The sequence below is a fragment of the Drepanopeziza brunnea genome, assembly GCF_022702325.1.
Source record: "Drepanopeziza brunnea f. sp. 'multigermtubi' strain 214-2 chromosome Unknown ctg19, whole genome shotgun sequence".
Lineage (NCBI taxonomy): Eukaryota > Fungi > Ascomycota > Leotiomycetes > Helotiales > Drepanopezizaceae > Drepanopeziza > Drepanopeziza brunnea.
In genome coordinates, this window is record NW_027094082.1 from 2,617,894 (window position 1) to 2,633,503 (window position 15,610).

The 15,610-nt window shown below is 46.5% G+C and overlaps 4 protein-coding genes across 4 annotated transcripts; all 4 read left to right on the forward strand.

The window, feature by feature from the left end:
• Positions 1 to 5,025: 5,025 nt before the first annotated feature.
• L3040_009428 (uncharacterized protein) lies at positions 5,026 to 5,719 on the forward strand (the record flags this gene model as incomplete). The annotated part of the gene is made up of 2 exons (XM_007293460.1): positions 5,026 to 5,103; positions 5,279 to 5,719. 2 exons carry the CDS (start codon positions 5,026 to 5,028, stop codon positions 5,717 to 5,719), a joined length of 519 nt encoding a protein of 172 aa, XP_007293522.1.
• Positions 5,720 to 7,731: 2,012 nt separating this feature from the next.
• On the forward strand, positions 7,732 to 8,481 carry L3040_009429 (uncharacterized protein; the record flags this gene model as incomplete). The annotated part of the gene is made up of 3 exons (XM_007293459.2): positions 7,732 to 7,827; positions 7,930 to 8,122; positions 8,288 to 8,481. 3 exons carry the CDS (start codon positions 7,732 to 7,734, stop codon positions 8,479 to 8,481), a joined length of 483 nt encoding a protein of 160 aa, XP_007293521.2.
• A 1,078-nt stretch (positions 8,482 to 9,559) lies between these two features.
• L3040_009430 (uncharacterized protein) lies at positions 9,560 to 10,501 on the forward strand (the record flags this gene model as incomplete). Its single annotated transcript, XM_007293458.1, has 3 exons — positions 9,560 to 9,670; positions 9,783 to 9,844; positions 9,934 to 10,501. 3 exons carry the CDS (start codon positions 9,560 to 9,562, stop codon positions 10,499 to 10,501), a joined length of 741 nt encoding a protein of 246 aa, XP_007293520.1.
• Positions 10,502 to 11,836: 1,335 nt separating this feature from the next.
• L3040_009431 (uncharacterized protein) lies at positions 11,837 to 14,333 on the forward strand (the record flags this gene model as incomplete). Its single annotated transcript, XM_066155961.1, has 8 exons — positions 11,837 to 11,908; positions 12,002 to 12,054; positions 12,119 to 12,733; positions 13,294 to 13,351; positions 13,400 to 13,446; positions 13,545 to 13,628; positions 13,694 to 13,742; positions 13,905 to 14,333. 8 exons carry the CDS (start codon positions 11,837 to 11,839, stop codon positions 14,331 to 14,333), a joined length of 1,407 nt encoding a protein of 468 aa, XP_066010235.1.
• Between the last annotated feature and the right edge of the window lie 1,277 nt (positions 14,334 to 15,610).

Genomic DNA, 15,610 nt, shown 5'->3' on the forward strand with positions numbered 1-15,610 from the left:
TAAGAGGTCTAGCTTGCTTTTTTCATTCCGATTTAAACGTTTAATAGTTAAAGCGTTCATAAGAATAAGCTTACTTTAAAAGACTTTTACGTTTTCTTTAGCATCGGGGACTACTGGAATATAATAGCTTAATAGCTTGTCGAAGCGAGAGCTGAGTCCGAACAGATCTTCAATTTAGACTTCGATTCTCGATTTCATAATCGCCGCTACTGCTTTTTCTTAAGCTTTAATAGTAACGTAAAGGTTAATGAACTTCTTTCGTCTATAAGTCTTCTTTTTCTTTTTTCTTAGTATTCGCTAAGTGATCTCAACTTCTCCTTCTACATCCTTTATAGCCTCGTCGGCTTTAATTGGTCTAGAAGGTCTAAAAGACTTTTCCTTAATTAAACTATCGAACAGCTTATCCTCCGAGTCTATTTTTATAGCAGTACTCGATTCTTAAAAGGCACGAGCTTTAAAAGTGCCGTAGTTCTTCTCCTTTTATTATCGGATATTCTTCTTGATCTTAATAAGCTTAGATCTTTCCGAGGGCTAAAGAGGCTTCTTAGCTTTGTCTTTTGCGGCGGCGTTGATCTCGACCGAGGTAACCTTTATGCTAGATAAGTGGTTAAGCGTGTTAATTCATCTTATAGCATTGATATTTTTAATGTCGATTGGTCTTTTAAGAATAGTAGTAGGCTCTTTTAGCTGGTTGGTTGGTTGCTGAACATTTTAATCGGGCTGATATTAAGCTAGCTGTTAGATTGGTTATTAATAAGAGAGTAAGTGTTTATAAGTCTTAGGTTCGCTAATAAGCCGATTTTTTAAGATGTTGTCGTATTCCGTCTTACGAACGTTTAGCACGATAGATCTAAACTAAGTCTTTTTCTGCTTCTTTTAGATGATAAGAGCACCGATCCTTTTAAGTCTTAAGCAAAGGCGTTCGTAATCACTAATATAAATACATCTTTTATTAACTATGTCTTTAAAAGCTTTACACTTATTTCGGTATTGATAAAAAGCTTAAGTTGTGTCTTCGGAGTTCTCGCAAAAGTTATAATCTTGCATTTAGCTTTCGTATCTTTTACTTCCTTTTCTTCTTCGTCTTTATAATCCGTAGCTGATAATAGCAATCTGAACTCTTCTTCCGAGGCTGATTTTACTTCGAGCATCTTAAGCAGTATATTTAATAAAAGCTTCGTCGCGGTCTTCGAATCGAACTTAAGGTTAAGATTAAACAAAGCGTCGAGAAGTTAAGTTAACGACTTGGTCTTCGAGGTAATCAATTCGATTATAAATCGTATTAATTTGCAAGTTAAAAAACTTTTTAATTATAAAACTTACTTTGTTAATTTCTTTTTTTTTACTCGTGAACCGTGGTTCACGGGTAAACGGCACTACTATTAAGGCTTTCTTAGCAGACTCAAGAACGCTAGCTAGCTTCGTGTGTTCTTTGACCAAGGTCCGAATATCTTTAATAAAGTTAATTAAAAAAGACTTTTCTCGATTTATAGCTTCGATAGTCTTAGCGCTTTAGTCGGTCTTAAAGGCGAATGCGGCGAAGTCATTGAAAGCGGCATAAGAGTCTAAGTCGAGTTCGTCGACTTTATAATGCTTGATCGTCTTATTTCGGATTCCGACGGGCAATCCGAAGAAGAACAAGCGGCCTTATTCGGTCTTGCTTAAAAAGTGCATTAAAGTAAGCTTTTCAAAGACTTAAGAAAAAGTGCGATAATAGTTTTTTAAGTTATTAACATCTTGTTTTTGCATAGCAAATTCCCGCAAGAAAGCGATTAAGTTCTTGATTTGCTAAGTATCGTTTTTACGAAACTCGGCTCTTAAAGCCTTGACGAAAGCAGCTTAATCTTTCTTAGCTTTCTATTCGAGCAAGCTCTTAATAACCTTTTTGCGAAAGTTATCGCAATAACGAAGGAGTTTAATAAACCGATTATCTTTAAGGATATTAAAGTCATTATAGGTTTCTTCGTACTTCTCGATAAAGTCGATGATGTTAGTATTATTAAAGCAAAGAGCTCTTAAAGCGCTTAGCAATAGCATGCGAATAGTTATAAAAGCGTAAAAGATAGCAAGGTCGATTATAACTAGCGCAAGGCCTAGTAAAAGAGCAAGAAGAGCAAAAAGAGAAGGAGTAGTATAAATCTTAAGACCGGTGTTCATTTTAAAAAGCATTTCCGAAGCAAGTGTTTCCGATAGAAGTGGCGGTAAGGGTTCAGATTGAAAGTCGAAGTAAAATAAAGATAGTCCGAAGCTTATAAGAATACGACTAAAAGATTTAATAAATTCAAAGGATTCTAACGAAAGGAGAGGTGATTCTGCGCTGACTTCGATGTCAGAAATCTCAAAAAGGTTTTCGGTATCTTAAAGATCAGATATGTGTATATATTGAGAATGATCGGGTTGATAAAAGGTTTTTAAATTGTTTGATTTTGATTCGTAAACCGGGTTTACGAGTAAAATAAGCGATTTTCGCAAGGTATTCTCGATCCGAGATTAAAAAGAATAGACCTTTTGCAAAGGTAAATTAATAAACAAGATCAGAATTATAAAAAATTTAAGAATCAATTGATTAGCTTCGCTAATAACTCCGGACTATATCAATTGCTTTAATTCAAGATAAGAGCTAAAGTATAAAAAGATATTTTCATTAATGAATGAAAATTCTTTCTTATTGATAATAGAAGAGAGTTTTTACCGAAGAGCCGAAATATTGCACTTCGGCCATTTCGGCGTTTCGGTGTCCGAACCTATCGGGAATAAGGTTTTGATTGTTTTGAAGTCGTAGTTATAAAGTGAAGTGCTAAATGAACGAAGATCAACTTAACTGCGAATCAAGCGATTGTAATAAGCTGTATAAAGACAAAGACTAAAGGTTTAAATCCTTGCGTAAGTCACTAATGTAGAAGCACTTAAAAAGATGTGCTGTATAAAAGCTTGGCTTTGAGGCTGGACCTTATGGTCTCACAAAAGAGATGTTAGAAAAGGTAGGTAGAAAGCTCGTTGATTATTCTAGCTAAGAGATGTGTGCCCTCTTATAGAAGATGGGTCCGTCTAGTATGGCCTTAGTGGCCATAGCAGGTACCCCATCAGGCAGGGTGTTTACAGTAAGTCACTAATATAGAAGCACTAAAAAAGACGTGTCATACAAAAGCCTGACACTAAGGCTAAACCTCATAGTCTTATAAAAAAAGTGCTAAAAAAGATAAGTAGAAAGCTCGTTAATTATTCTAGCTAAGAGATGTGTGCCCTTTTATAAAAGATAGGTCCGTCTAGTGTGGCCCTAGTGGCCATGGCAGGTACCCTATCAGGCAGGGTGTTTACAATATACGAAGTAAAAGACGCGTCTGCATTAATATTTCGGCGCCGGAGTTATTTTGATCCCTTTTCTTTTTTTAATGCGGGCCGACCCGTTCCGAAAAAGTTCAATAGATTGATATAAAATAAAAGTCTTAATACGCTTAAAAATCCTGCTAGATCCGTATAGAATAGTCTCACGTGATTAAATGATTAACTACTACTACTATAACCCTTAAATTACTTATCACCACTACAACTATTAGATTACTTATCACTACCACAACTATTGGATTACTCATCACCACCACAACTACTGGAATTTATCTTGGGTCACCGTTGGTGACAATAAAGAAGTGCAAAAAGATGGATAAAAAGCCCGTTAATTGTTCTAGCTAAGAAATGTGTGCCCTCTTATAAAAGATAGGTCCGCTTAGTGTGGCCTTAGTGGCCTTGGCAGGAAGCATGTCAAGCGGGGTGTTTACAGTAATAAGATTTAAGGAATGTAATACCCCGTTCCTTTTTTTCGATTAGATTCTTTACTTTAAGGTCTAGTTGCTCGATCGGCTATCGTTATTATCTGCTTGTAAGTAGATCTGGTTGGTTGTATTGCTGTGTATAGCTAGCGTAGCTTTATAGCGTTGATGATATTATTGTATTGCTGTGTATAGCTAGCGTGGCTTTATAGCGCTAAAAGGTTGTATACAAGTGACTTAGTTCGGAATCACTCTTCCGTAGTAAAAGGACAGGTATCGAAGTATAAGAAAGCGACTTGGTTCGGAATCGCCTTTCCGTAGTAAGTGAGGTAAAGCGGTGGTATCGAATTTAGATCGAAAATTTATAATCATTTTACTTTGGGAAAGAAGAAGATAAAAAAGATAATAATTGAAGCAGAACATAAAAAAAGATATCCGCAGGTCTTTAAAGTTGAGAAGCCTCTCTTTATCTAGAGAAAAGCAGGGCTGGAAACAGCCAACGTGCAACCCGATTTCCGAGCGATAATGGGTTAAGGAAATACTTAGATATTTGCACCCTATTAGGGACTCTGTATTATTATCTCGTACATCGGTACTTTCTGAGAGCCCGATTCAATGTAACTCTTTTGGTAAATCCGCAAAGAACTTTGGATAGTCATCCAGATGAGATTTGAGTGTTCCTGTGCCAAGAGTTCCAGTTGCATTAAAATACTATTATGGTTTCTCCAAGCTGTGACGAGCCTTTGGTTGGTATATCCAGGCTCTGTGATTGACTATGAATCGCTGTTGCCTAAATACTCTCTCGAAAAATGGTCCTGTTTCTCGGAAAACAATGGCGGCGAGTACGGAACTAGTGCTGCGCTAAGCGAACCTGGCCACAACATAAAACACCCTCTCTTGACTTGCAACTTCCTTCCTCTACACGTCCATACAACAAACATCTACTGGATTTCCTCAGCGCAGCATAATTTCGATATTTTCAAACAGAATCCACCTCCAAAGAATGTAGGTACAGTCGAACATCTCTTCCTTTACCGTCTTCCATCGTACTCTACTGCACTGGCGATGGACTTCGGCTTACACATTGGTAACGATCCGAGACAGCCACACCCCAAAATTCCAAAGGTGAGTTCATCTCTCGGAGCCTCTCTCCGAGTCAGTCTGGGCCACATTTTCTGACCTCCAATCTAGAATCACACCGTCCAAGTCTGTCGTCCCACATTCGAAGTGGTTCGCATTTACTGATCTCCAAAACAGAATGGCTACCCGTCAACCTACCGAGAAGGAAGCCTTCTTCTTTCTGACAATCTTGAACTGCATGACCAACAAGCCCGAAGTACGTAAATATTTGCCCCTCCAGCTCTGGATCTGAAGATGCGCCTCTGGTTGTCACCTTCCGGTTGGATACGTGTGCGCGACAACGTTACAGGCACTTTCACTTCTATTCCGGCCCCTGTCACAACTCGCATTCCGTTTCGTGCTATACATTTAGTCTGCTGACCTTCATTCAGGTCAACTGGGACCTGGTTGCTGAACGTGCCGGTTACTCCAACGCGAGCTGTGCCAAAGTCCGCTTCGGTCAAATCAAGAAGGCAATCGGCTACAAGAATGACGGAACCCACCCCATCACAACCCCCGTCAAGGACCGTGCCGCCGGCAAGAAGGTCAAGAACGAAATCGGCAGCGGTACCAACGTAACGCCTGGCAAGGTCACCAAGAAGCGAAGCCCCAAGAAGCCCAAGGCGGTCAAACTGGAGCGGGACCTCGAGGCTGAGGAGGGAGACAACGGAAACACCATGAAGGAGGAAGCTGGAGGAGCCACCGAATACAGCCAGGAGACCGCTGTCGAGTATGCCGATGAGAAATTCGAGGATCCGATTCATGAGCGTCTCTACCATGACTTCCAGGCCACCAGCCAGCACCAAGACGAGTTCCTCGATGCCGAGTCCTGATCTGCTACCGCATACAGTCTTCTGCATTCAAGGTCTTTAATCCTTCCTACTGGTACTTTCTCTGCAGCCCCCTGACTTGGTTACAGGTACGTCCGCTCGATTGGAAACTTGGCAGCACGACACACCTTCATGGGCACGAATCAATGGTGTTGCGGGGGTTGCATAATCGAGTTTCTTTTTCCGTACTACCTGGGTCTGGTTCCGACTCGAAGGTCGCATATGGAGGTGAGAGGTATTACCGCCGATAGCAGCAGCAGGTAATATTCTGCCAATAAATACGAAGCGGCACTCTGAATAAAAACACATTTGGAGACACTTTTCTGATATCTGACCGTGGCTCGGCGGCTCTTCATGGAGTCGGTCTTCTCAACTGGTACCAATTATCGTAATTTCCGATTCAATCATATGTGATTCGAAGATGTACAGGCGGTAGAGTTTGGGAAAAGCCCGTATCGACCTCCACCCACACGGTCTTTCCCTACCTATACATAGATACGAATCTCCTCGCTGGTTGTGAACCGTGAGTATGGCAAAAAGATTACCGTCCGCACCCTTTCTTTTGATTGCAAGCTGCACGAACATGCACAAAAAGAAAAGAAAAGAAAAGAAAAGAAAAAAGAGGTTTAGCCTCGGGATTTCGACTCGTATGGAATCACGTGTTATTTATTTACTTGCCTTCCAAAACAAAGATGGAACTAAATTTAAGCGAGGAGCCACCCACCAACCAGCATCCCCCATTTTACCTACCTTCGATAAACCATTATTCCAAGAAAAAACTATACAGACGTAAATTATGTATAATATCACTACATCAGGTCGGGGATTGGAAGCTGTCGGAGATCTTTGGCGTGGGTATTAATATAACATAACGTAACTGCCAACTCTTAAGCTAATACGGAAGGACGACCCTCAGGTCACAGCCCGCAATCGCATAGGTGAATAAATATGTACATAGATAATCTGGCGCTGCCCACTACCTCATACTCAATGGGTCATATTACTTTAGTCGCTTTTTTGTTTTTGTTTTTTCTTCTTTTGGGGGGAGAGGAGGACCTCGCATCTGCCTACTTCGAGTTCGTTCGGCTCATCCCAAGTCCGGAATGAAGATATATCTAGCTGGAAGAGAAGAACACCTGTTTTATGTTTGCCTGCCTGCTTACCTCCCTGTCTGCCTGCATCAAATCCACATTTAGGTCCGGTGACGGTGAGTCTGCTTGCTGCCCTGGCCCTTGGATATCGAGCACCCATGGGAGGGAGGAGGTATAAGTATGGTTGCTTCGTTCCTCCTTCTTAGTCTAGCTTTGGCCTGCGCCGTTAGCAACGGCCATTGATCAATTTGGGAGGAGCTTTGCTGGATGTCTTTTGCTGGCCTCCTATCATCTAATTATAGAAAGGACCAGGGCAAAAAGCGTATCAGATATCAAGTCACAGATTCAAATTGGAAGTTGTAGTCTTGGATAAAACGTGAGCATGTAGCAACAGGGTCGGTCTACTTTGTAAAGGTTATTTGAAGTCGCGGAATTTTCCTCTCGGATTTCTAATCTATACCAGATCAGATTGCGAAGCTCAAACAATCCAAAGGAGATAGGGGTTAAAAGTTCTGACGTTGTATTCAGCAAAAGAGGTAGTCAAAAGTATCAGCATCAATGCGCAGCATGATCTTTTTAGCAACATAAAATACAAGCTGAGCGTGCTCTCGTGAAAACCAAGTAGAAATATGTTTAAAGACGAACGTCAAAGAATCTACTGCACCCGTCTGGTGAATAAAATAGAAGTGTCGGCCATGTTCCGAATGCGGCTAGGCTGTAACGGTGGTTGGCTATGCATCGTCGCTTACATAAATTCCCTATCGGGAACATTCTTCTTGTGAACATCTATATCGATCTCCGACAGCACCGCACAACACCTTCTACCTCCCTTCAACATCAACATCAGCTGCAACTGCACATCTCATTACTGTATCTCGAACCAACCCTTATTAAGATCAAAACCCTCTTTCGAAAATCGCAAAAATGTCTGATAACGAGACCTCCGGCGATATTATGAGCATTAATGACTTCAAGTTCCTGGTCACTTGCCTCAAGAACACTACCGGTGGCTCGCTCGTCGTAAGTCAGATTCCGCGCGTATCTTAACCCTTAATCCTAATCCCAATCCCATTTCCATGAGTGATCTTATGTTGTCTAACTGTACATTCTCTGCAACTATAGGTCGACATCGAGAAGGTCGCCGAGGCCAGTGGCATGAAAAACCCTCGCTCCGCCCAGAACAAAATCGGCGCGCTCAGAAAGAAGTGGGGTATAAACATGATCACTCACAAGAGCAAAGATATCAAGGATGCCGCCGATAGCAACCACGACGCCGCCGCCGCTGCCGGTCCCTCGATCTCAAGAACCCCAGCTCGTAAGTTGATCATCCGGCCATAGCCTATTCTCTGCTCTCTAGAGTTGCCTTCCTCACTTACTCTGGATTTGCTCCTCCTCATGATCAGACTACCTACTCCTGATTCTTCTCCTGATTCAACCTCCAAACGGAAGACATCTTGCTGACACTTTCGAAATCTTCCAGCACCCAAGACGCCCAAGGGCAGAGTCACCAAGACCAAAGCCGCCGCGAAGAAGGCGCCCGCCAAGAAAACTCCCGCGGCGAAGGGCAAGACTACCGCCAGGGGCAAGAAGGCTGCTGTGGTCTCTCCCGTGAAGGCTACCAAGGTCGAGAAGGAAGACGAAGAGGAGATGGAAGATGCTCAGGAGAGCCAGTAAGTCATCACATCACACGGTCTTTCTCCTATCTACTAGCATTCCTTCCTTGCTTGCTTGCACCCATCTCGTCAACATAATTCATCCGCATGGAGAAAGAACCAAAGCTGATATATATCTACTTTCTTAGGCAAGAGGAGGAGGAAGGTGGCGAGAGCAGTACAGAGGAAGAAGAGTAGAGATTCCCCCACCCCTCCCCCCGCACACTCCACGCCTAAGGCTGTTCTGTTCTGGATTTCCATGAAGTAGTCATCTTCGGTTTCCAGTGCTCGTTTGGAGAGAGAGATTGGGTTCTCAGGTCTCGGGGGTCTTTCGGATTATGTGTTTCCTTAGGTTCTCCTGAAGGGTTTACCTGCCTATTTGATCTTGTTTCTTTTCCTTTCCTTTCTTGGATTGGTAGATAGATAGAGAGATCTTTTGCAATGGAAAGGAAAGCATCACGAAAAAGGAAAAAGAAAAACGTAGAGTTCGTCGACCTAGTCTGCCGTGCGTTTTGCACATAATAGCCCTTTGTTAACGTGGGTGACTCCTCTCCGTCAACCTGGAAATCGGAAGAAATGGATGTTCTAGAATTATCGCCCGTCCATTCCAATCTAGTCCTATGAGTAACTAACGCCTAAATCAACAATCCCCTTCCGTCTTTTCTTTATGCTTCATCGTAAAAGTTTGATGAAAAATCTCCAGGCTGCAATCCAGTAGTGCAATAGCCCCCCTTTCCCCTTCTTCCCTTCTGTCCAGTCAAAAGAAGCATATTCGCGCTTCTTCGACCTGTTTCCATCTCGACTACAACGCAACAAAACACAACACAATACAACACAACACATACAAATTGCGCGAACACGAACAGGAACCCGTCACGTCTTCCCTCTCTCGTCTCTTCCCATCTGGTCTTCGAGTCTTTCACAGAATTACTTGTTTCCCCGTCCGTTAACAGTAACCACTTTCTAAAGGTAAGCCGAAAACCGCTCTCTCCTCTCACGCTCTTCAAGATCGAATTAACCCTCGCCCGCGCGCAGAACACCACGACGACCACTACCACACACACATAACACACACACACACACACACACACACACACAAGATGCCTCCAAAGGCCACCACCGCCGGAGCTACCGTCGGCTCTACCGTCCTGAGCATGAAAGAGACCAAGATGTTAGCCTCCGTCATCCATCTCCTCGGCGACGTACCAGATGTAAGCACCTAATCATGCGATCCGGAGTCTCTTTTTGCATCGTCGCCTTGTCACCGATGTTGCGTTACGTACGTCTCTGCAGCAATGCTAACCAGACTGTGAATTCCTATAGATCGATTTCGGCGCTCTGGCTATTATGTGCGGCTACCAGCACAGCAAGAACGCTCGAACTAAGTTAGCATTCATACACCTCTCTCTTTCTCTCTCTCTCTCCCTCTCTCATCCGAACAGCTTCAAGATAGCCCATCACTAACACACCACAGATGCAAAGCCCTCCTCGCCAAAATCAAGTCCCTCGATCCCCCCTCTGCTGCCACCGACGGCAAGCACCCCAACCCCAGCCCCAACCCCCAAACCGAAGGCGAGGTTTCCGACGGCGAAGAAGAAGACCTCGTCATGGAATCCATCGAAAAAGACGACGAGCCTGCCATCAAGAAGAAGAAGAAGGGCGCAGCCGCCAAACCAGCCGCCGCCAAGCCAGCAGCAGCAGCAGCAGCCGCCAACCAGCAAGCCCCTCGCAAGATCGCACCTCTGAAGAAGAAGAAGGAGGAGGAGGAGGAGGAGGAAAAGGCCTCCTCGCCTCCCCCCTCCACCACCCCGAAGAAAGTAGGCAAGAAAGCAGGAGGAGGAGGAGGAGGTCCCGCTACTGCTGCTGCTAGAGGTACTGCTAAAGGTACTCCTCCCTCGAAGAAGAAGAAGCCTATGAAGAGATCACTTCCTGGAGACGACGACGACGACGACGATCATGCCAACGACGCCGCCGCCGCCGACAAAAACGTGAAAGATCAACAACCCATCAGCCTCAGCGACGCCTCCCGAGCAGGAATATAGCCAGGCAATGCCCCCACCAAGAAAAGATAGATGGTAAAGTCCCTCCCTCCCTACCTACCCATCTTATTTTCTTATTTTCCCGTCTCATACATTCTCCGATTCTCTCATCCAACCACCTATTCTCTTCCCCTTCCTTCAAAATTCCTCTCTCTCTAAAAATCTCTCTCTCTCTCTACCTTCATCAACACCACAAACTACCCGACCGGACCGGACCTGACCTTACTGACCTCGCTCACAGGCCACAACACCAAACGTGCAGATTGATGACCCAGCTAGATCGCCCCCCGGTCCTCCCATCTCCAGCCCAGCACCGCCCATTTCCAAGTCTGGTCCGCTCCGGTCCGCTCTCTTACGATGGCAGCCCCTGCTGAAGATAATCGGCTCGAGGCCTTTTCTTCTTCTTCTTCTTCTTCTTCTTCTTCTTCTTCTTCTTCTTCTTCTTCTTCTTCTTTTTCGGGACACGTTATTGAGGTGAGGTGTGGTTGGTTGGGTGGACTTTCCTTTACTTTACCCGGTAGGGGGGGTGGGGGGAGGGGGGATATTATTTGCATAATGCATAAGGGGTCCGTCCTCCTGGCGGTTGGTTGGTTGGTCGGTTGGGTCTTTCATTTCACATAAATGATGGAGCACATTTTCTCTAGACAGTCACTCAGTCCCTATTTGTGGCGGTCGCTAGGCTAGGTAGGTGGGTGGATGGAATCGTTCGGCATCTTTGCTACTCAGTACTGATCAAGGCCTCTCTTTCATGTATTTCAGCCAGGCTTTCTTTTGCAGGGTTTTTTTTTTTTTTTTTTTTTTTTTCTTCTTCCCCGAGGATAAAGAACGGCGGGTACCTATGCCGTGGCTACGGAGGCAGCTTTACGTTGAGGTTCCGCGGATTTACTTCGTCTCTTTGTCCTCAAGGCGCCTTGCTGCTGCCCCGTTGGTAACGCAGGTATCCGTGAAATTCTCCCCGTTCCGCGCTTCTCTCCATAAATCGTGACCAAACCCTTGAAATCAAATATAGCTTTTTCTTCCAAAGCATTCTTTCAAGCATCTAGAGGCAGCAAGCTGAATGAATGCTTGCGTCTTGCAAATTTGCTTGAGCATAAAGCCAGTAGACGGCCAGCTGCCCAACATCTGCATCAAGACCTTGGATGACAAGACGGTAGTACTCTCCTCTATCCAGTCGTACAGTCTTTAATCTTTAAAATAGAGACATCATCTCTCTTCTGTCTCCATCTCATCCTGTCACTGTCACCTCTGCCTCCGACTTAAATCATCTCTGCCGTAATTTCCACTACCATCTCCAACGAGAGGCTCCAGATTTCTTCCCGGCTCTTTCCTCAAGCATCGATGGCTCCGGCTTCCAACGAAGAGCAGTTTAAATTCCTCATTAGCTGTATCCGCTACAGCAACAATGGCAAAGTAGGATGATGATGATGATGACCTTCCTTCCTAGACCCCCCCCCCCTCCTCCTTGCCCCCTCCCCTCAGGATATAACTGACCGATCTCGCCAGGTAGACTTCGGCCAGGTTGCGAAAGAATGCAAGATTGTCAGCAAAGGAGCCGCGTGAGTCCTTCCTTTCCCTAAGAAGGTCCAGGAATGCAGAGTCTAAAGGGCACATCACCTGCAGAGCAAAGCGATACGAGCGCATGATGCGATCCCACGGCATTGCTCCCAACGCGGCCACTATCAAGCCTGCCCCCCGCAACCTCAAATCTGAGCGGCAGCAATCCCTCCCTTCCTCTTCGTCCCCATCCGCGGCCAAGAAGCGCAAGACGGAAGGATATCTGGACGAGAATACCACCGCCGACGATGATGAGGGCTTTGGCATGGTCAAGCCCGAGCCCGCGGTCATGATCAAAGAGCAATTCGTCGTCAAGGAGGAAGAGACACATCGGCAGCAGCCAGGCCAGCTCAGTCTCGGCGACGCCGCGAACCTGATGCAGTATTACGATACGCCTACCCGATACAGTGGTGGTGACAGTGGTGGCGGCGATGGTAGTGGTAGTGTTAGTGGTCATGGTAATGGCCATGGGCTGGGGATGGATGATGGCTACACCGGGGAGTATACAGCTTCCCCGAGCTACGGTATGAGTTCGTCCCCGTATGGGCTGGCCTCCCACACCCACTCGCATTCTCAGCCGCCACCGCAGGCATACGACTTCGCCTCTCGCTCGCCCTACGGCAGTCCGGAGATGGGCGCCGGCATGGGTGGAATGCATTTGGGGGAGCCGCAGAAGGCTCCGTATCAGTCGCTGATGCAGTATTCCTCGGAAGATCAGGGAGGAGGAGGGGCAGGAGGAGGAGGAGGAGGACGGCGACAGGGTCAATCGGACAGCCCGGTGATTGTCGAGTGAAGTGCGTCTGTTGGCGACTGGGATTGAGGTTGGGATTTGAATGGATGAGATGGACGAGATGGATGAGATGGATGATATGGACGAGATGGATGAGATGGGAATGATGGATGAGAATGATGAAGGAAATGACCGGACCCTTATACTTTGCTCGTGGCAGTTCGTTCCTTCTCTGGGCTGTTGCGCGCCCCTTCTGCATTTGGCCACCGACAGCCCTCACGGGTCACGGGTGGTGGTGATCTCGTGGAGGCCATCGGCGCCCTCTGACTGCCCATTGCGGAAGGAGCCCCTATACATGGTAGTTATCTGAATTGGAAATTGGGATTTGGAGTTCATGAGAATTCCTCAATCTCAGGATCCAAACTTTCAGGACAGCAGCACGTGATCGCCGACTTCATCGGCTCGTTCTACTTGGCAGAAAAGCACGAAGATAGAGTAAACATCCCCAAAGCATTGCCCACGCCCATTCCCACGCCTACGCCAGTGCTGGTATCGCTTGCGATCCTTTGGTGAGCAATTCAGGATATCCGGGAAAGGGATGCTGACAGAGGCTACAGGCATATAGCCTTGCGCCTCCGGGCTCCCTATTGCGTGCGGCTCTTGGGTATGGCTTCCAGCTTGCATTCAGCCCGATCTGGAGACGGTTTCCTTCCTGACTGATTGACTGATTGACTGATTGACTGACTGATATATCATGCCTAGCCTTTCAAATTCTAATCGACAAGACACATGCTCCGTGTTTTCCAAAGTTGGTATAGAAGAAGGACATCGTGGTACATTATACCTGTACGCAAGCAGGCCTTGTCTGAAGAAGAATGGAAGCCGGAGGCTACTAACAGGGCGCCTGGCAGCGGAATTCCAAATGCCGAACCTCCCCCCACACCCACCATACTCCGAAACGTACGTCCTCCCAAAAACGAAGTACGGAATTCCTGTGACGGCGGACCAGTTCGTGAGTACCGATTGTGGAATCTGCCACACTGTGCCTTTCGCCCTTGCAAGGAATACTCTGAACGTATCTGCAAGAGCCTACACATCCACTGACACCTCCTGCTCTGACAGACGAACAATGACTTCGACCACCGTGATTTAGATCCCGATGGCACTCAAGGCGAATGGTGGAAGAAGGTTTGGCAGGACGAGAAAGACAAGCAGCGCGCCTTGGCGCAGCGCGGAGACGCCCACCAGGAAGATCACTCGGTCGATAAGTATCAGCAGTACCGTCCAACGAACGAAGAGCAGCGCAAGGATTTTGAGGCTTGGTCAGCCGAAGCAGAGGAGCGCGACAAGAAGAAGGGGATCGTTAAAAGACCGGAGGACGCTGTCGTTGTGGCCCGGGAATCCAAGGTCAACACTGGAGTTACCTTACAGGAGTTTCTGACACAGGACCAAACTGGGCTACAAGGGCCATCTGCAGCTGCGGGAGATGGCTCCAGAGTAGAGAAGAAGAAAAGGTTCACTTTGGAACGGTGGCTGAAGAAGCTTCGATAGCATTGGCGTTGGTCGTTTTCTATTTGGTCTGCATACCCTATGGGAGGGGACATGAACATAGCCCATGCGAGGATATAAACATACCCTATGCGAAGACGTAAATATATACAATGCACCGCTCGCTTCCTCGTTGGCCCAATAGACTGATTATTACTTACTTGCGTGGATGTCTCTGCTGTAGCTGAATACCATTCGAGCGTGCAATCCCTTCCATAATTCATCTCCCCGAGTGATATACGTGGAATACTCTTGCTCTTGCTCTTGCTCTAGGCCGCAAGACTGTCCCGAATAGGAAATCTCCTCTTCCCTTCTGAGTATGTCTAGGCAGCCGCACCAATAAGCTTGATCCACTTAGTTCAGCAGAAAGCGAGAGATCCCCCCGGTGAATTCACTGATTTCCTAAAGCAGCGAAATGGTGGTTGTCATTGAAGTGCCCAATTAGGCGCTAGTCCCGAAAAGTAATTCAGGGTGACTTATAAACTTCCTCTCCGCGAGAACTTCCTACAACGCACAACAACCTCCACTTCCTCTCTCACACCCAACCACCATCACAACTTCTCAATTCCCATCACCCCAAGCATCTAGAGTCCCTCTGGCGCTGCACTTCCATCAACAGGTAAGCACTCCCTCCTCCCTTATCACTCCCCCATTAGCGCTGCATGAATTTGAGGCTTCGGTCTGCGCGCCGACTGCTAGTGCGGTCCTTCCTATCGCGCTTCGCTTGGTTGTTCAATCAGCGACGCAGCACGGGGAGCATCTCTTCAATGATTCTTTTCCCGTCCGAAGTCATCTTAGTCCTCAGCGCGTCGATCTGTCTGAAGAGATCGACTGCTGCGGCTATCGCCGTCCGAGACCTGTCGTCCTCCTCCGAGTCTGGCGTGCTTGCCCCGATCGATCTGCTGATAGCTTCCAGACAACATCAACTCCGTCGCTTTGACGTTGCCGCGAGTCTTCAAGCTAAACTTCCCAGACTCTCCTGCCTCTTAGGAGCAGTGATCACAATCACAACCATAAGGTACGTCGCGCGGCCTTCCTAGCCCATTGAGCCCCCCCCATCCTCCCCCCCCCCATCCCCCTTCCCCCTTCCCTCCTTCCCCCCTTCCCCTCTTCCCCCCTTCCTACCCCCTTCAATCTCACCCATCATTCACTGTCCACTCCCTATTGCGCTTTCATCAATTCTTTTTCAAGATTGTGTCTCTGCAGAGAAATGCGCGAGTAGCAGCTCTGAGAAGACATCTCTTCGCCGCCCTTTCTTATCCTGGACAAAGAGGGGCCAC